Genomic DNA, 19,107 nt, shown 5'->3' on the forward strand with positions numbered 1-19,107 from the left:
GCTAATCAGTAAGTAAACCAATAAAGCCCAACATATTTTTCTTTCGTATTTCGATAGGATGTCTCCAAATCAATGCAGAACCCATACATGTATGGGTTCTGCATTGATTTGTACAATACATGAACGAAACAGTTTACAGAGCAAACAAGGCTAGAGCAAGGCCGTGGTGAATGATAGTTCACGTAACTAAGATATGAAAGGGAAAAGATTGAAGACTGCTGACTCTTTCGATAAAGCTAACAAGGTTTGAATCCGTTTCCTACCGTTTTCGTTTCTGTAGCACTATGATATAGGGGGGAAATACTCTGACTTTGTTCGCGAGGAAAACGAATGAAAAGAGCGGAACAAGACCATTTGAGATAAAACAGCAGCAAGTCTTTGCTGGTCTAATTGATTTTCTACGCTATTCAATAACTGCTGAACTAATTTTAATACTGGCCCAGATTTCGAAACATAAGGTTTAAGTTACTACTGGGGACAAGGACGTCTTGCTCTGAGTTAAAACAGCGTACACTAAAGAAGCTTTTAAACTTGTTATGAATTCAGTTCAGGTTCTAAGTGTGTTAAGTCACGAACTAGTAAACTTGCGTCATTTTATGCGTATCGTGAGCATTTGCAACATCTGGTATTTTGATGAAAGTGTATTGCAAAAAAGTTGAAGTTTTTTTTATTACCTCTTTGTGTTGAATATGCTTGAATTGCACATACTATCCACAGACAGACGAACACTGGTCTTTCTGCCGTACCTTTGAATACGTGACACGGTAGACATGATGTTAGGCAGTTTTTGTGGAATTTTGTTATCTTGGTTGTATGTCCAGTTGTCTATTTTTGTTGTTGCTTTTTACGGTTGGGTTTTTTCTTTCCTGTGTTCTTGTTGCAAATTTAGATCTTGGAGTGTCTGCGCCATGGACAAATTTATGTCACAACAAAATGCTGAGAAAAAAGGTAGGAGGGTTATGCTATGCGAGAAACTGCGTATATGGAACTATTCGTGAGTGAAACGAGGCAGCTGCATCAGAAATGACTCGTACGTGATGAAGAAAGCTCGAAAAAGAGTAAATACAACTCGTCATTTCCGTTGCAACTGTAATGTTAATCCTAAACAAAAGTGAATTTGAGAACCCATGAATAATTATGTTAAAATCCCAATTTACTAAAGCTATGAAGATTGATCGCAAGAGCCCTAAACTATCATCTAATACTTCAATATGCATGTTAATGAATCATTTTTAAACCAATGATATATGCTATCACAAATCCATTCACTTTTAGTGGTTTTGTACTCACAGTTTAACACTTGAAAGTGTCAACCAGAACTCTCGTTAACATCATCATAAAAGGTGCATTATAATCAGTTTCAAATTAAGGTTTTTCGACTTTTGCAGCAAATAGATGGCTTTCTGATTTCGTGCGTTTGCTTGTGAAATAATTGAAAGAACTTGAATAGTTTAACACCGTTAATTCAACATGAAAAACTACGTACTATACACTTTGCTATTTAATTGGCAACTTGTGATGGAAAGGTATGAATTGTTAATGAATGTCGTAGAAATGTGCTTTCCTTAAAACATAAATTTTCACAATTCCGCAACCCGATATAATTGGCTACGTTCCCATAAATAAGTGTTTACAATATCAAATTGGAGCATTTGAAGTTTTTAAGGAACAAGAAACACTCAGAGATCTGGTGAGTTTGAACGTTTGTTGAAAATTACTTCAAAGGTTTGGTCAAAACTCTGTGATGTTAGCATGCTTTCAAGTATGCCTATGTACAGTTCCAACGCCATTTGTCAGAAAGAACTCCTGCGGTATTCAGATTCTGTAGACCCAGCTATTCGACTTTTGAGGAGTTTCAAGGTCGATAAATATATTTTTTTTGTACCAATACGGTAGTAACGACTCAACGAAGTAGAATTATTGTGAGAAAATTCTTAAGCTATCGTCTTGAAATTTCGAACTCTGCAATGGTGATGGATAGCGATTTACAACTTGCCACGACGATAAACTTCCAATATCCTTTATATATTTTCAATAAAATGCTTCACTCACTTCAAAGTAGAAAACTTTGAGATATCAGTAACGTTGCAAACTGGAACCTTACAATTTCTAATTTATCAATTGAAATTGGACGGCACCGAGTTTTGACAATATCCACAAAAAAAAAAATGAATGCCACAGACCTAGCTAGACTGGAGCAAGATAAATTATTCATGATTATTCTTAGAAATAATTCAAGTTAACGACAACATTCTAAAGAAGTTCTAAAATACGTAATTTGTAATTCATAGTTTCTTTCTGAGGCGTCTACCACTTCTTTAACTACATTCAACAAATGCTTTCTTTGTGGACCAAATCAAAATTATTTGATGGCTTTTAGAAGTAGGTAGTTTTTCTTATGAGTACTTCTCAGATACGGATAATTATGGAAACGCGAAGAGTTCTATCGAGATCGGTCACAGTTCGTAAGCATTTGGTTGGAGTTAAATTGATAATTAGGATTGGTGTTGGCTTACTTTACAATAACGCCTGAATTTAATGTGCCTATTTTAATGAGATTTTCACTGTTTATTTTTGTAATCGGGAGTTTCAAAATTCAAGTTTGCAACAATCTTTCGGTTAAGACTATTTCACGATTCATACCTTCTGATTTTTTGTCCGAAACCTAAGATTTTACAGAAATTCTTGATAACCATTCAACGGTTATTAGCTGGAACAGACAGCAATGATGATGCAAATTAATCGCTACTGTAATTAGAAATCCAAAGGCGAGGGTTGATCTATATTTTTCCCCTGGCAGAAAGATATCTTCACCGGTGACTCCCTATGGACTGACAGTTATCAGTAATGAACTATTTGTCACCAAATTTATCTAAAAAAAAAATTATCTTTTACATAATTCAGTCAGTAGGTGCGCTATGATTGGCAGATTAAACGAGCCGTACTTCACTGTACAGCTCCGCTTGCTTAGAAAGCTTTTTTGAGCTGAGATCTTCCCCCTTCTGAACCCAGATATTGATAAATAACTCGTTTTATCGGTCCGTACCGTAAGTTACAGACCTCATACACGTTAGTAAGAGGTATCTTTTAAGCAGTCATAGGAAATATATGCATATACACCAAAACCATTTTTATATTTGTAAGAGCTGTCTCAGTTCCTACACAAGGCACGAATGAACAGCTCTACAGCGTAATGTTAGTTTTACGGGCTTTTTCTCTGACAAAACACGGATTGGTAATTGAAAAATTAGGATAATTTTTCTGTATCATACTGGGAACAACAACAGCGGCGTTTGAAAATAGAGCCCCCTTGGCTCATCCAAAAGTGCTTCGTTCTCATTTTACACAAGAAGATCCACTATGCCGCTTTTCAGGCCTTTGTGGTTGTTTGCGAATTCTTCTTTAATTTTAGCAGTTGCTACGACATCTTAGTCAATTTAATTACCCTTTGCTCTATGCTGTAATTCCCACAGCATGATCTCCCCTTTTAAAATGTTAGGATCAATATAACGTGGATGTTAGCCGGCAGAAAACACTTTCAGCCCTATGTAAACGGGGTCAATCGAAAGATATCAGATTGAGGAGTGACTCTCAGTTCGTGCAGGTGTCACTGTTGTTGGTCTTTTCGACGTGGAGAGAATCTACTTCGAAGCGACGTCCACGTGAGCAAAATTCGCAAAACATGATTGGCTTTTTTACTATCCTCCAGGGATGTCCGATATCTGGATCGGTACGACAAAAGGTTGCAAGTGAGAGGGACAATTTTAGAAATAAGTGGGATATGGAACATCCAGTCTATTACCTAATCATTTTTTGAATAGCTCTGTTCGGTTTAATTTCGAGCATGATTCCTGCAGGCTGACAAAAATTTCTAATCTTTGCAGATAGCAAGTTTTTCTTCGCGTCGATGATAAACCATGATGGCGACTATGAAGCCAGAGAAAATATGTCGTCGCTTCGTTGGTTTTGTACTTCTGGTTATGCTGAGTCCAAAATTGTAAGTACATCAAACACATTAAAGCGCAGAGCTTCTCCTGAAAACAGGAGAAAAAGGCTACATTCTTGAATTTTCAATTGTCTGCAACTTGAAGTATTCACAGACAACCAACCTTGTAAGTAGCAACTAATTCTTGTAGGTTGCCTCACAAGTGGTGTTAAAATGTTTTCGATACATTCTCGTTAAGCAATGCCATGAAAAAAATCGAGCGAATTATTTTATTTATAATTTTTTCTTTTTGGTATGGAAATATTATTTCAGGCAATGTATATGGTAATCATTCATTTCATAGCATGAAGGCAGAAATGCAATCAATAGCTATCATAATAGTTCACAGCAGTATATCTGTTGGAGAGGATGAGGTCCTGGTTGAGGTTGACTCGTTGCCTCAATGAATAGTCAGCATGGTAGGATTATATTGGGAAATTAGTGAATCAATACAGTGACAAACACAAAATATGAGGTCTGTTTCCCCTTTATTACTGCCTGCGCGGGCAAAAAAAGGAAAAATGATTGAACACGTGTGCGGGTTTTGTGTTAACTAAATTTGCTGGACTCCAGGATGTTAGAAAGCTAGGTTGGCTCACAATCAAAGAGCGTTTAGAATTTAATATAGCTAAGCTAGCGCACAAGTCATTATACAATGAAACTTTCCACTAAAACTCAAGCAACACGTCGTAAATAGATATAGTCTTAGGTCATTAGCTGCACCAAAATTAGAAGCTATTATTAAGCTTCTTGGGGAGCTAAGGAATTGCAGCGATCATGCACGTTTTTGTATAAATCTTAAGAGACACATACTGACATGCAATGGATAATCTATTATAGTTTTTATTATTCACTATTTTATCAATTTTGATTTATTGTAAATATTATGTATATAGTTAGTTTTTATATTAGTAGCGAAGAGCCACTATGTGGAAGTATGCTAATAAAGGTTATTATTATTATTATTATTATTATTATTATTATTAAATTCCAAAGCAAAGAAGTTTTCTAGTGAGAACAACAATAACAGCAACAAAAATAAAATTGAGGTTACCGTAACAAATTTTAGGGTTAAAGGGCACCTGTAGCGAACTTCCATTTGGTTTACTAAACTTAAAATAGCTATGTTCGTGTCCACAGCAGTTCTGCAAAACTAAACGGAAGCGCAGTCTCCGGGTCTATGCTGGCCAGAGTGTTCTCTGATTACGATCAAGTTGTACGACCTGGTTATGGAGGTAGAGTTATCTCAGTGCATTCAAAGGGAATAATGTTTACCACCCCTTTCAATTCAAGGATTCAGTTTATTCATTTTGGCCGAAATTGGGAGAAGCTATAATTCGGTGGCGCTCTGCGTTAATAATAATAGCAAACAAAAAAAAAATTAATAATAATAATAATAATAATGATAGTAATAATAGTAATAATAATAATAATGATAATAATAATGATAATAATAATGATAATAATCATGATAATAAAAATGTGATTTTTATTTAAAACCCATAAAATTATTTAACATTTTTACACAACTTGATTCTAAAGCTAAGCCTCAATACTATGTGAAATCAATCTATAAGTTCAATGAACAATGCTCAAAATCCAGGTGTAATAATTCTTCAAATAAGAATGACTGAAGCTTTCAAACCAAACTAAGTCTTAATAATAACAATCACTTATAAGATCAGGCAAGCTAAAAGAGCGTTTCAGTATTTACATAATTTACATTCAAACATATTTACAATACACTCGATAAACCATGAAACTATATTTTACACACAAGAGAAAAAGATATAAGAATTGCACGACCTAGATATTGGCAAGGCATCTATCTAATTCAAAGTCCGCTTCTTGAACATTACTTTTAATTGTTCTTTTAACTGTTCTTGACCCTCTAAGACAGAGCAGGGCCGACCTAAGGATGGCAAAGGTAACTTTAGAACGTATCCAAGAGACAGTGGTGGCATAGTCCTCCCCTTTCTTTGCGTAGATTACTATGGGCGGACACAACCTTTATATCGTGAAGCGCAGCAGCTCTCTAGAATGCGTTGAAGGCATTTGAGGCATCAATTAGGAGTATGACGTCTGCTTCTTCCTTTTTGAATATAGAATGTATTGCATGGACAGCAGCCTCGCTCCCTCTCCTAAGGCCTGCTCACACCTGTAGTGCTCCACTCGCGTCGAAAGCATCTTCCTTAGTAACCTTCATAACGCACTTTCCAATTACCCTTTTAATAACTTCACCCACATCAATCGGGCGCACTACGCCTTCGCTCTTGTCCAAAGGTATCAGCCTATTGGCTAATATTGGTTCGATAGTCCGTGGGTCAATATACTCTGTGCATAACTTCCTCGTCATTGTTGCTAGGGCATCACAAAATTTCGCACTTGATTTCTTGAAGGATTTGCAAGTGAGAATGCGCTTGAAGCCATTTGCGTCGACGCCAGAAGGGCCGCCTGATCCTTTTGTTCGTAGTGCCTCGCGTATCATTTCGCCATCAATCTACTGGTATAGCGAATCATGTATTTCTTCTACCGGTCCAAAGAGTATCGAGCCAAGCTTTGCGTCTTGTGCCTCAGGTTGCTTCTCATGGAGCGGTCTCATGACGTCGTCAGTCAGCGGTAGCACCCCATCGCAGTCTTCATCGCTTACATATGTCAGAGCACAGTTTATCTTCCCTTGCATGATTAGCTTGGCAAATCTCTTCGCTTTATCCGGTGGCTTGGCCCTCTTGGTCTTAAGGATACACTTTTAGACCGATCGTCCTTCGCGCAGTAGACTTTCAATTTCCCCTTCTTTCCATAGCGCTAAGCGTTTTATCAGGCATTGTTGGTGGTCTTTTGCTTTTGATTTCATGCTTGGCTTTTGTAGTGCCTTTGCCAATAAAACAATAGCGGCTTTAAACGCTACGTAGTGCACATGTGATGCATTGCTCCATTTAGTAATGTGATGTTTTAGTTGGTCAATAAACTCTCGCCCGACTTTACCATATGGAAAAAGGAAGGTGTTTTTGCGCCATTGTATGATTTCATCGTCAGCTTTAATTGTGGTTGACGAATTGACTGTTATCATTGTTCCGTTCACTCTACGCCCCCAGGTGACTATTGATGGATTGTCCACAGCACTGAAGTCAGGTAGATGTCCTGGTGCGCGCACGCCAGCGCGAGCCTCGCTGAGAACATCATCAGTTACGGCTTCTGATTCTTGTTGTTGTTGTATATTTTTAGCGGTGCTATTCTCCTTCAGCGGCTCAATTGCAATATGCAAATTCAAGAAGTTAGCCGGGTCCAAATTATAATTTTGACTGGAGTTGTCGCGATTTTCAAAGTCGTCGCTTTCCTGTTGAGGAGGCGTAAATAAATTTCTCTGAAATCCCCTAAGGCTGACTGCTCTCCAACATTATCACCATTCGCCACTCCACCATTAGTCGCATCAGTAGCGCAGGCCTCAGCAATACTGTCATTCATTTTTTCAAGCCTGGAGGCTTGATCCCGTTGATTTTAGCTTTTGAATCCTAGATTTTCGCATCCTTTCTCGGCCCATAGTTCTGTTATTACCACTATATATTTCTCTTTGTTACCATTTTCTTTGCACGGTGGGTTTTCTGATGCCACGACTTCCTTTGCTTTCTTCTTGTATTCTAACAGGTATTTGTTCATCTGCTCTGTCCACTTCACTATGGGTCGTGATCCTTTCGACATCTTGCTTACATGTTTACTTTTACAAGCAGTTTCGCCAATCTGCTGATCAAATAATAATAATAATAATAATAATAACAACATTAATAATAAGAATAAATGGGCACTGGGGTAGGACAGGTTGGTGCCTTAGCCTACCTTAGCCTAGCACGGGAATATGGACGCTCCAGCCCACCAGAGTCTTGGGTGGCACCTTTGGCAAGTGCCAACAACCCAAAAGCCACCCGTATTAGGGTTACACCAACCTTAATTGATGAGAGAATGTCAAATATTAAATTTCATGTTCACGACGTTAACGGGACCGAGGCTTTTGACGAAGGTGTCGCGTCCGGCAGGTCTCCTGTTTATCAGCAACGCAGGCCCGGTCGTCATCCTGCTACTGCTGAACAACGACCGAAGAGATTAGGATGGACAAAGGAGGACAACAAACAGTTGTTCGAATGTTACATAAGAATTGAACCAGAGAAGCGAAGATACAGGAAAAGAATATTGGACCTGTGGTGAGCCCGTAACACCAAAAACGAACTAACAGAAGTCACCGAGCAAAGATTGGCTGATCAAGTACGCGATATTAAGAAAAAGAAGTGGCTCGAGACTATGAAGAAAGAGGAAATAACCCAACGAGTAAGACATGAACATCAGGAGATTGAAATTACTGAGACTATCACCACAGAAATACCAGACCATGCAATAACATCGATACCCAAGAGGAATACCGAGGTGAAAATAGCATTTCAGTTGAAGAGGAATCCAGAGTTTCCTCTACTGAAAAGCAACAGCAAGAAGACAACAGCCCAGAACTTGATGCCCTCTGTGACAGGATACTAGAAATTATACAACTAGAAAGGAGAGTAGGACTACCACCACTGAAATCATGCGATAGGACAAAGCTCACAGCAGAAGTTGGAAAAGTCAATGAAGTCGTCAAAAGGATTCAGATGCACCACATCACTGAAATGAATTATTTAATGTTTGCAGCTGCATATGTTACTACAGAAAGAATGGGAATGATAGAGGGGAGAAGAGGGACTGAAGAGCCATTCTGGAGGAGAAAGATTACGAGGAATATCGAAAAGTAGAGAGAAGACCTGAACAAGATTTAGGAAATTCGCAAAAAGAAAAATGAGATTGAAACAAAGAGAGAGGGAGAGGTTGATTAAAAAAATACCAGCTAGCGGAAAGGAATACTTTGTATGTCTCAGGCATGTTGAAACAGAAGATCAACTCAGGTGGAATTAAGATTAAGAGATACGATGAGAGATGTCAACAGTTCAAGCAGAACAACCTGTTTATAACCAACCAGAAGCTGTTCTACGAAACACTAGATGGTAAAAAGCCAGGAGAAACAATACTACCTGACCCCACAGAAGCAACCTCCTTCTGGAACAGGATCTGGTCGGAGGAAGTCGGTCATAACGAGAGCGCATCTTTGCTAAAGGACATTGGGGGGGAGTTCAGCAAAACAGAAATACAGGGAGATATCAACATCAATACGGAAGATATTAGAACTGGAGTGAACAGGATGGCAAACTGGAAAGCAGCTGGTCCAGATCTAGTTAAAAAAAGTTAAAAAGTTAAAAAAAGTTAAAAATTTTTAAAAAAATTTTAGTTCAGGGGTTCTGGTTCAAGAAAATGACAGGATTGCACTCTAGATTGCAAGAATGTTTGCAAGACTGTATACGTTTAAGGGAATGTACCAGAGTGGATGGTCAGGGGAAGAACAGTTTTGATACAGAAGGACGCGCAAAGGGTGCCCATCCCAGCAATTATCGCCCTATTACCTACCTACACATGATGTGGAAGCTTTTGACAGGAATCATGGGAGAGAAGTTATACCACCACTTGGAAAGACGGAAATGGTCTACTAACAGATGAAAAAAAGGGGTGCAGGAGGGGATCCCGAGGAACTAAAGATCAATTGCTTGTAGACAAGGCAATCCTGAAGATCTGCCGAAGAAGGTTGACAAACTTATCAATGGCCTGGATAGACGACAAGAAGGCGTATGATATGGTGCCGCATTCATGGATCCTGAAATGCTTAGAGATGGTTGGGGCTGCCAAGAATATGATCTCTATAATTAGCAACAGCATGGCTAATTGGAAGACAGTATTGACATCAGGAGGAACAGCTGTCGGACAGGTCGACATTAGGAGATAAATTTTTCAAGGTGACTCCTTGTCACCACTGCTGTTCATAGTATTAATGCTACCCTTGACAGTAGTACTGACCGCCGCCCAGTTAACCCAATGGATAGTGCGCTGGACTGTTGTGGGGGAGGTCCAGGATTCGAGCCCTGGCCGGACCAACACTCAAGGTCTTAAAATAAATGAGAAGAATTTGCTACCTTTCTATAACATCAAGAAATCCTTAGATATTCTAGTCTTCTCGGATAGGGACAAATATATGGAGGTCCTGTCTCCTGCAGGGTTGGGGGTAGGAGACGTTAATTTCCCCCACACGGGATTCCTGTGTGATGGATGTCCTCCCCTGGGGTGGGATGAGTGGGTTTACTGGGCCCACATTAATTGGCGCAAGCTGTTGCGGTGTCCCTGCCGGTCGGCGAAGCTAGTAAACTAAACTAACTAAACTACTACAAAAGATGAGAGCTGGGTACAGACTAGCTAAGGACACGAAGCCCGTTAACCACCTGCTATTCATGGATGATCTGAAGTTGTACGGAGCTAATAGAGATCAACTAGACTCACTCATTCAAGTGGTAAGGTTCTTCTCAAAAGACATTAAGATGTCGTTTGGGTTAAACAAGTGTGCGGTTCTGGAAATGAGAAGAGAAAGACAAGTTGGTAGTAGCGGAATGGACTTACCCGACAATCAGCACATCGGGGAAATAGACGAAGAAGGCTACAAATACGTGGGCATACTACAGTTGGACCAGACTCTCAACACCAAGATGAAAGGCAAGATAACATCAGAGTATACCAGTAGAGTCAAGAAGTTGTGTGGATTAAAATTGAATGGAGGAATTTTGATCTGCGGCATTAACACCTGGGCTGTAAGTGCGGTGCGCTACAGTGCAGGGATTTTGGATTGGACAACAGAGGAGGTAGCCAGCATGGATGGAAAAACTAGGAAGATCTTGGCAATGAATGGGTGTCTACACACAAGGAGTAACGTTGCGAGGCTGTACTTGCCGAGGAAGGAAGGGGGAAGAGGAATGATTGGCATCCAAGAGTGCGTAAAGAGGGAGGGCAAATCCCTTCATGGTTATCTGAGTGAGAGCACAGAATGGATACTTCAAGCTGCATTGAAGGAGAAGATTATTGTTGAAGAAGAGAGCCTACAGGACTATGAGAGCCTACAGGACTATGAGAGGAGGAAGAAAGAAGAGAAAGTTAAAAACTGGAAGGAGAAAACCCTGCACGGTGAGTTCATCCAACAAATATCAGATGAAGCTGGAGAGGAGTTCTGGAGATTGTTAAGTAACGAATTTTTTAAAAAGGAGACAGAAGGTTTGATTCTGCCTGCTCAGGAACAGGCTTTAAGAACAAAGTCGATCAAGTACAGTGTAGACAAGACTTCAGAAACGCCACTGTGTAGACTGTGTGAAGACACCACTGAAACAGTAAGACACATTGTCAGTGGATGCAAGAAGCTTGCCCAGAGAGAGTATAGGAAGCGCCACGACAAGGTGGCCCTGCGGGTACACTGGGAGGCGTGCAGAAAGTATGGAATAGAGTGTGCTGACAAGTGGTATGACCACCAGCCCTTGTCAATTGCAGAAAATGGAGAGGTGAAGATTAACTGGGACATGACTATCTACACAGACAAAGTTGTGAGGCATAATCGGCCAGACATTACCCTAATTCATAAAGACACACAGAAATGGACACTTCTTGATATAGCTGTGACAGCGGATCAGAACAGCACTCGGGCCAAGGAGGAGAAGGTGGAAACGTACCAGGAACTAGCATACGAGATCAGAAGGATCCATGGAGCTTTGAAAGTCACAATAATACCTATCGTGATTGGTGCTGTCGGTAGCATATCGAAAAGATCAAAGGCCTGGTTTGGCAAGTTAGGTGTACCTGATTTCCTTGGAAGTGTTATCGGCCATCCTTGGAACTGCTCATCTGTTGCGAAAAGTGTTGTGTCTCTGAGCTACGGGAAGTTGCTGAGACACAAACAACGTTACCCAGTGGAACACCCGACAACTGGAGAGAATTGAAATAATAATAATAATAATAATAATAATAATAATAATGATAATAATAATAATAATAATAATAGCATAATGGGATTTAGCAGTGGAAATACCAAGAGGTGGCTCTTGTTGTCATCCGTTTTCAGAGTTGGAGTTTGAAATGTTGGCTTTTGTGGAGAGAGGAAAACCCGTGGACACAGAGAAAAACACTGAGAGGAAGGACAATAAATGGCACAAGGTTTGGGAAACGAACCTGGGCCGCAGCAGTGGGAGGCAAGCGCTCTCACCACTGCGCCATCCCTGCTCCCCAAGATCGAGTTTATACTTCAGAATTCGGGATAGGCACTCACCCTATTTTTAATCCTTTTAATTTTACCCCTATCTCGAAGTTGTTTTTATTTGTTTAATACTCTAAAAAAACCGTTGTGTTTTCTTATACAAATCTTATGTACTATAGGGGATGCTACCGAGATTTTAGCAGATCTCTACGTTGAGTCATTTGGAAATATACAAGAAGTAAATATGGTAAGTATTTACAGGATTCTTAACTTCTTTAGGTCTCCATAGCAAAAACCCTGTTCAGATGTTCTCTCCAACTCCTCTCCCAAGAGACTTAGGAGCTGTGACAATTCTGTAACAAGGAGTGGTAGGTAACATGCATCTTTGAATTAGGGCGGGGAGCAAGCTAAAACTAAGTAGGATCTCACAAATTTTCAGGGTGAAATTAGACAGTTAAGCTTTACAACACAAACTGCAATCGTTATAAAGCTATAAGCTCAATGACCCCCTCAGAAGGTCTTACTGAGATTTTAGGCCTCTATTAAACACATCAGTTGACAATGGTCAAGTGTTCCTTTAACGAAAATCAGAAAGTGTAATTTCAGGCTAAATTTGTACGACACAAAGTTTATCCAGCATTTTATCGCACCTTTTTCGAAATCCCACTGCTGAGAGCGAATTAAATTGTTTGAATCACTAGTGACTGGTGATCCTAAGATGGATATTATACAGGCACTGAAACTTTCATTTACTTCCTTTCATTTATTTCCTTTCATTTATTTCCTTTCATTTATTTCCTTTGCAGGAGTTTAAGGTGTTTGGATATTTACGACAACACTGGAAAGACGAAAGGCTTTCTGGGAAGCTCGACAAGACTCTTACCATAAAAGGAGAAACCATCAGTCGAATGTGGTTACCAGACCCCTTTTGTTACAATGCACGCGATTCCAACTTAATGCAGCCCGATTCTGAAGTCCACAGCAAAGTTTCAATAGACGTTCAGGGAAACGTACATTACACAAAAGGGTATACCATTTAACTTTTGGAAAAAGCAGAAAACCTGGCGAATAGTTAGTATAGAGTTCGAACAAGGAAAACAGATGCTGTTTTCATTTGTAATTTTGGTTTTATGAACTGAGTTGATAAAGTACATTGGCCAACGTAAAGAGTCTCGAAGCTGAGGTTTCTAGTGTTTGGCCTTCGTCAGAGCGAAAGCAGTAGTTGACTAGTTACATCGAAAATGACTTCATCATTATTTTTGTTTCTGATAATCGATGACAGTCTAGTTGTGATCACGCCTGTGATATCTAGGATACATCTAAGGGATAAAAAAACCCAACCTTGCATAGAAGGGTTTATTCGATCATCAGAAGCAGCACGATCACTGACGGAGGCAAAGCTGTATGTCAGTTACTAAGTGGGGTTATAATTAACCGAAACGTATCTGTAAAAACATTATAATTTGGATATATCAACAAAGTTGAAATGGTAAATTGGCCACCGTAACGATTACAAAAGCTGACGTTTCGAGCATTAGCCCTTCGTCGGAGCGAAACGTTAATTTTACTGCATCAGATTTTGGGCTAGATACTCGAGTTTTCGTAGAATTTGATTATTTTTTAAGTTAAAATGACATAGTTAAGAATTCGTCCTTTTTTTTTTATTCCAGAGTGACTTTCCTTGCATCTTGTGAGATGGATCTTCGTCATTTCCCATTCGATTCTCAAGAGTGTTTTCTAAAACTTGGAAGCTGTAAGTACTTCATTTAATTTTCCCGAGGACAATTAGACTAAACAATAGTTTAACCCTTTGGCGCTCAAGCTTAATTATACTTTCTCTTCGCAAGCATTAATTCAAACTGAAAACGACAAATTCGTTGCTATGAGAAGCTTAATTGACTTTTGGACTTCAATCATTAAAAATATCCACCCATGGGTCTTCGTGTACACCTCCTCAAATTATATCTCCTTTATGCAGATGCTTATTCAACGGAAGACATCATTTACAAGTGGAAATACCAAGAAGTCGAAGTGGAAGCTAAATCGATGGCGCAGTTTGATTACCGCCGGGGTTCTTTATCATCATCTTTCGACATGTACAAAACAGGTTAAAAAAAACTGTATTAAATCGTACAAGAGCCAAACCGACCTTTGAGTGAACAAGATTTATGTCAGATTAAAGAGATGACTGGTTAGGAATTATTCCTCAATTCGTAATTAACACAGATCTGCCAAAGGAGAGTTGTCTGAGCTGATAGTCAATTTCATTAGTAACAATGTTTTTTTCCGATGTAAGATTTGGTTAGTGTGGCTTATCAGTGATTTTATTTCTTCGTTTGACCACTAAGCCGACCTTGCTTGTCCTCTTCTCATCTACGTGGAAAAGGTTTAACCAGTCAAATCCACAAAATCACTGACCAAAGCAATATGATCAATTAACAGTTTCCACAACAGTTATAATCTCGACCAAAGAATATATTTCTGTTTCTTTAGGAAATTTCTCCACCGTCACAGTGACATATTACTTCAAGCGCCGCATGGGTTACTATCTAATACAAGTCTACTTTCCGGATATCTGCGTTGTGGCTCTGAGCTGGATTGTCTTCTGGATGGATAAAAATGACATGGGCAACAGAATGGCTTTGGGAATTACCACCATATTAACCATTATGTTCCTCCTTGGTTCTCTTAATGGTACAATGCCAAGAGTGAGCTACCCAAAGGCTTTGGACTGGTACCTACTGGTGTCTTTTTCTTTCGCGTTCCTATCACTGGTTGAGTGCATGATCGTGTTCGTCGTTTGGCTAAGCTCTAACAAAAGAAAGGCGAAGAAGGTTTGTTTCTATATCCAATTCTACCATCATCCTTAAATCTAACGATACGGCAGCTAATTTACACAATCATCTAAGTTTATGAAACCAAAACCAAAATATCTTGTAGTAACCCACACCCTCCACTGATGCAGCACCACAGCTTCATTAGAAAACTACTCCCTTCCCTCTGAAGCTGTTATTAGGTTCATGTACGTATCCCTCGTCCTGCTGAAAGCTTAAAGTGTATATGACACGAAATTTTTTTTTCGTTGATAGCTAGTTCCATGTGTATAATAAACGGTTTGAGAGTTTAAAATGAATGAAACAATTTTTTTGGTCGATTTTTAGCGCCCGAAACACGCTAAATTTATGTGTAAAATTGTTCCCGGAGACTGGGCCGAGAATTGGGACTCGTGACGTCAGGTTGTTTGATCCTATGATTGGCAAGGTCAACAACTTTCAGTGTTTTCCTTGTAACACGCTGTGATTACTCGCTCAATTCTATCGTTTCACAAATTTCAAATTTATATGTAAACAAAAGAATTGTAATGCGGCAGCCATTTATGAAAGTGGTCTACTGAGTCAAACAACCTGACGTCACAGGTAAAGTTCACGTGACCTTTTGGCCGCGCGTTCGAGGGGACAAATTTCAAGCCAACTTAGCGCGTAGTTTAAACGAAAACTATGTATTTATAATTATTTTCAACGATTTTTAACTCTCGAACCGTTTGTTATATATATCGAACTAGCAGAAAACAAAAAAAAAAAATTTCATGTCATATACACTTTAAAAGTAAACCAGTGGACGATCAATAAAGGTCGTTATGAGCTCACTGAAGTGTTCATGTCTCGATAGGAAAACGAAGGCTCTCCAACCTCAAAATCTCCATCAACTGTTAAAGTAACATTTCATGGTGGAAAACACGACTCTCAAACTGACGACAAGGCTAATCACGTAAGTCTTTCAAACATCGAAGGCGTTGTCAAGGAAAACACCTCATTTTTAGGCCACGAAAAACTTCCCAAGTCGTATGATGCCGCTGATTTAATTGACAAAATTTCACGGGCCTTGTTTCCGATGGTCTTCTTCATCTTCAACATTGGATACTGGTGCTATTATTCACTTGATGATTAGGAAATGATAGTTGATGAGCCAATTGAAAGCAAGGATCTATATTACAGGCCACACTGCGACTGTCAAATACCAACTAATCAAAGCTGATCACTTTGAAGCCCGAGAAACGGTTGGACACTGAAACCAGCCTTGTACCTGAGCACGTTGTAATATACTTCTATCCCAAGCAAGGGTAGCATAACTGATTGAGAAAAGTAACGTTTCTTTTATTATAAGTAATGTGTTGTAAATGTTACCCTGAAAAAACGGGGGTATTGTCAGTTATGCTCTCTTGCTGAAAGTAGAGTTGCACGTAATGCCAAGATATCGTGTTCAGCAACTTTTCGTGCTGTTATGTAATGTTTACAACGATGTAAAGTTAGTTTTGAGGCAAAGTGGCTATCATGTGAAAAGTTTCCATAGATCCATAAATGATCCGTAGTATCTGAATGAAGATTAAAACAGATAAAAGAAAATCAGAAAAACTGTCCGTAAGAAAACCGTACTGACCTTAAGAAACCTAACAGGCCGGGCTAGCTCAATGAAACATTGGAACTAAAGCTAGCTGCCGTTCGACAGATTAATGACCGACTTTTCACCATCAGGGAAGAACAACATTCAAAGGCGGACTAAACGCGAGCAAATAGAACCAATAAACCTCAACCAAATTAAAGCACTTTTGAGCTGGCATTTATGGAGGAACCCTACTGTTTAATACATAACAAACCATCTTAGTTAAATATTCCTTAGATTCTGTTAATGATATAATTTCGTTGTTCCCAGTTTCGCACGACACCGCCGGAAGACTGTGGCAAAAATTCATCTTTATTTTTTATCTGTAGATGAATTATCTTTGGTACTGTTTTGCTACCCCGGGTCAGTACTTGAAAAGAACGAAAAAGTCTTTTCGATAAAAGAATACAACGTGGTTTATTAGACAGCGTGGAAATCGAATAGGTAAAATATGTAAGCTATTGAGGGTACTGTAATATACGCACCGGTAAGTACAAGTGTTAACGCACAATTTTGCATCTGAACAGACAAATCTGATAGACCAACAGCATCTGTACGTTTTAGTTGAGGGCCATTTACTATCTTCTCTATGTGTGCATGCGCAATGACGTGTTTTTGACCAAATCTACGGTGCAAGATGTCCTGGGCATTTTCGTAACCATGTTCAGGTGGGAAGACTATAGAGCAATCTTTGATGGCTTCTTTAGCCTTTCCTGTGCAGTGCTGGATGAGGTACGTGAGTCTTGACTCGGCATCTGGAACCCTTTTGGCAATATTGACTTCCAAGTTTTTGATGAACAACCGGTAATTCAGAGGATTGCCATCGAATGTGAGAAGCTCTGTTTTGGGCATTTGAAGTGCTTGCTGAAGGGAGTAAGCCATTAGATGCAGAGCTTCCTGTTGCTGCCCCAATACTTGTTGTAACCGTTGTGAAACAATGGGATATTCACCACTAGCAGCAAACCGAGTAGGGACTGGGTTCCACGGTTCGGCAGTTGGATTCAGCTCAGATCTTAAATAAGTTCTCCCTACTTGATTCCGTTTGCCGTTTGGAAGAGTTGGGTTTGTGGCGGAAAGAGTGGGGTCATGCGCTTCCCTTGTGTGAGGTGGTTTTTTCTCTTCTTTCGATGCAGACTTTGAGTACTCTGAACCTTCATAAAATTCGCCTATCGCCTTGGCCTTCTCTATTTCTTCTTCAATCTTTCATAAAGCGATGCGACGTTTCAGTTCATCCTCTTGAATTTTCAGCTCAGCAATTTGACGTTCCATTTCTCGCTCCATTTCTTGACGCTTTAACAAGTTCCGAAGCTCTACTTCTCGCCGAAGTAATTCAGCCTTTGCCTTTCTCGATCTTTCACTTACGCGCGAACTAGCCCTCGAACTTTTGAACTTTGCGCTTCTAGAGTCAGCACGTGAAAGCGTAGCGTAACGTTCCAAAACGTCGACATTTTCTTCTTTTCGCGAGGACATTAACATTTCATTTGGAGACTTTTCAGCCGTCTGCAACCACTCTTCAAGACGTTCGTCGAACTCTTTTCTGCCGATCATTACGCTGCAGTAATCGTTAAGCGCTTCTGCAATCTTTCCGGGTTCCACAGCGAGTTGGTAATATTCTTCGTACGACTGCAAACATCTGCCAAACGCGTCTTCAATATCTTTCTTCTTCGCACGAATATCTCGAATGTTTTCGGGGTTTTGCATCAATAATTCGGCTTCTTTGTACAACCTGTTCAAATATTCAAGGTGACCAGCTCGACTTCTCTTTAGGGAGAGCATTCTTTCACGCGTAACACCTTCGATGTCCACGTGTGAACTTGGTTGTCGCGTCCTTTCGACGCCCTTTTCACCCGCTTACTCCTTTGATGTAAAATTCGTAGACATAATTCGACCGGAATAAGGGCAAACAGACGATAGAACGGCTTAATCCTACGTCGGAAACTGTAACGTACGCACTGGTAACATCACTCAATGGCTATCCGAACCATATACGTTTATTTCTCGACCAGTGGTTTCTATAACAAAATTAAACTACACTAAGTGTAACTACGGAAAATAAATGGCATGAACAAAATAATAAACGATATAAACGCGGCGAAATGAAAACATAAAACACAACTGACGGTTTGGATCATGAAATAACGCGAGACGCAGCTTAAAGACAAACAACACCAAACTACGTAACATAAAAAAGCTTTTACGCGCGAACACTACAATATATATGTTGACGGGAGGGGACTGAACCCCACCACGTGAACGGACCGCTGGCCCCAAATTCGTTGTAACAGGTACAATTCATTAAAGTATAGGCACAAAGTGTAAGCTAAGTCTAGCTACTATTTAGTAGATTATTATGTCTGACGTTTCTATTTCGTAGATTGTAGCTCTCACGTAAGTCTTACATAAAAACAATCGCACGAAGAAGGAATTTCGAAATGGAATGAAAAACCATACAAGAACAAATCAGTATTCTTACCTTTTTTGTCCTCCAATTAATTTTCGTGAGATATAACATAAATTAATGATTTGCTTTGTTCTACTATATCTGAAT

The 19,107-nt window shown here is 39.6% G+C and overlaps 3 protein-coding genes across 7 annotated transcripts; 2 read left to right on the forward strand and 1 right to left on the reverse strand.

Annotated features, from left to right (window-relative positions):
- Positions 1-118: 118 nt before the first annotated feature.
- Positions 119-16,722, forward strand: LOC111334999 (gamma-aminobutyric acid receptor subunit rho-3). Of its 5 annotated transcripts, XM_088760102.1 has the most exons (10): positions 119-244; positions 890-948; positions 3,885-3,997; positions 5,126-5,220; positions 12,299-12,366; positions 12,926-13,146; positions 13,790-13,872; positions 14,098-14,226; positions 14,613-14,953; positions 15,789-16,722. In XM_088760102.1, exons 3-10 carry the CDS (start codon positions 3,918-3,920, stop codon positions 16,065-16,067), a joined length of 1,296 nt encoding a protein of 431 aa, XP_088616228.1. In that variant the 5' UTR covers positions 119-244; positions 890-948; positions 3,885-3,917; the 3' UTR covers positions 16,068-16,722. The 5 variants fall into 5 exon arrangements, with proteins under 5 accessions (XP_088616228.1, XP_088616230.1, XP_088616227.1 ...); XM_088760104.1 differs by lacking the exons at positions 119-244; positions 890-948 and adding an exon at positions 1,346-1,690 and having other exon boundaries at positions 5,129-5,220; XM_088760101.1 differs by lacking the exons at positions 119-244; positions 890-948 and adding an exon at positions 1,348-1,690.
- LOC148729887 (uncharacterized) lies at positions 9,265-11,867 on the forward strand. Its single transcript, XM_088762232.1, has one exon. The coding sequence runs from the start codon at positions 10,282-10,284 to the stop codon at positions 11,863-11,865; it is 1,584 nt and encodes a 527-aa protein (XP_088618358.1). The 5' UTR covers positions 9,265-10,281; the 3' UTR covers positions 11,866-11,867.
- A 140-nt stretch (positions 16,723-16,862) lies between the features above and the next one.
- Positions 16,863-18,335, reverse strand: LOC148729888 (uncharacterized). Its single transcript, XM_088760867.1, has 2 exons — positions 17,922-18,335; positions 16,863-17,759 (listed from the first exon to the last, which is right to left on the reverse strand). The coding sequence occupies exons 1-2, from the start codon at positions 18,333-18,335 to the stop codon at positions 16,980-16,982; spliced, it is 1,194 nt and encodes a 397-aa protein (XP_088616993.1). The 3' UTR covers positions 16,863-16,979.
- Between the last annotated feature and the right edge of the window lie 772 nt (positions 18,336-19,107).

This window comes from Stylophora pistillata, chromosome 5 (genome assembly GCF_964205215.1).
Source record: "Stylophora pistillata chromosome 5, jaStyPist1.2, whole genome shotgun sequence".
Classification (NCBI taxonomy): domain Eukaryota; kingdom Metazoa; phylum Cnidaria; class Anthozoa; order Scleractinia; family Pocilloporidae; genus Stylophora; species Stylophora pistillata.

Coding starts and splice junctions, on each gene's coding strand:
- LOC148729887 (XM_088762232.1), top strand. CDS start 10,282: ATGAGAGCTGGGTACAGACTAGCTAAGGACACGAAGCCCGTTAACCAC.
- LOC148729888 (XM_088760867.1), bottom strand. CDS start 18,335: ATGCTCTCCCTAAAGAGAAGTCGAGCTGGTCACCTTGAATATTTGAAC. Junction 17,760..17,921: donor GTTCGAGGGCTAGTTCGCGC/GTAAGTGAAAGA, acceptor GCTTTATGAAAG/ATTGAAGAAGAAATAGAGAA.
- LOC111334999 (XM_088760102.1), top strand. CDS start 3,918: ATGATGGCGACTATGAAGCCAGAGAAAATATGTCGTCGCTTCGTTGGT. Junction 5,221..12,298: donor TGTACGACCTGGTTATGGAG/GTAGAGTTATCT, acceptor TATGTACTATAG/GGGATGCTACCGAGATTTTA. Junction 13,147..13,789: donor AACGTACATTACACAAAAGG/GTATACCATTTA, acceptor TTTTTATTCCAG/AGTGACTTTCCTTGCATCTT.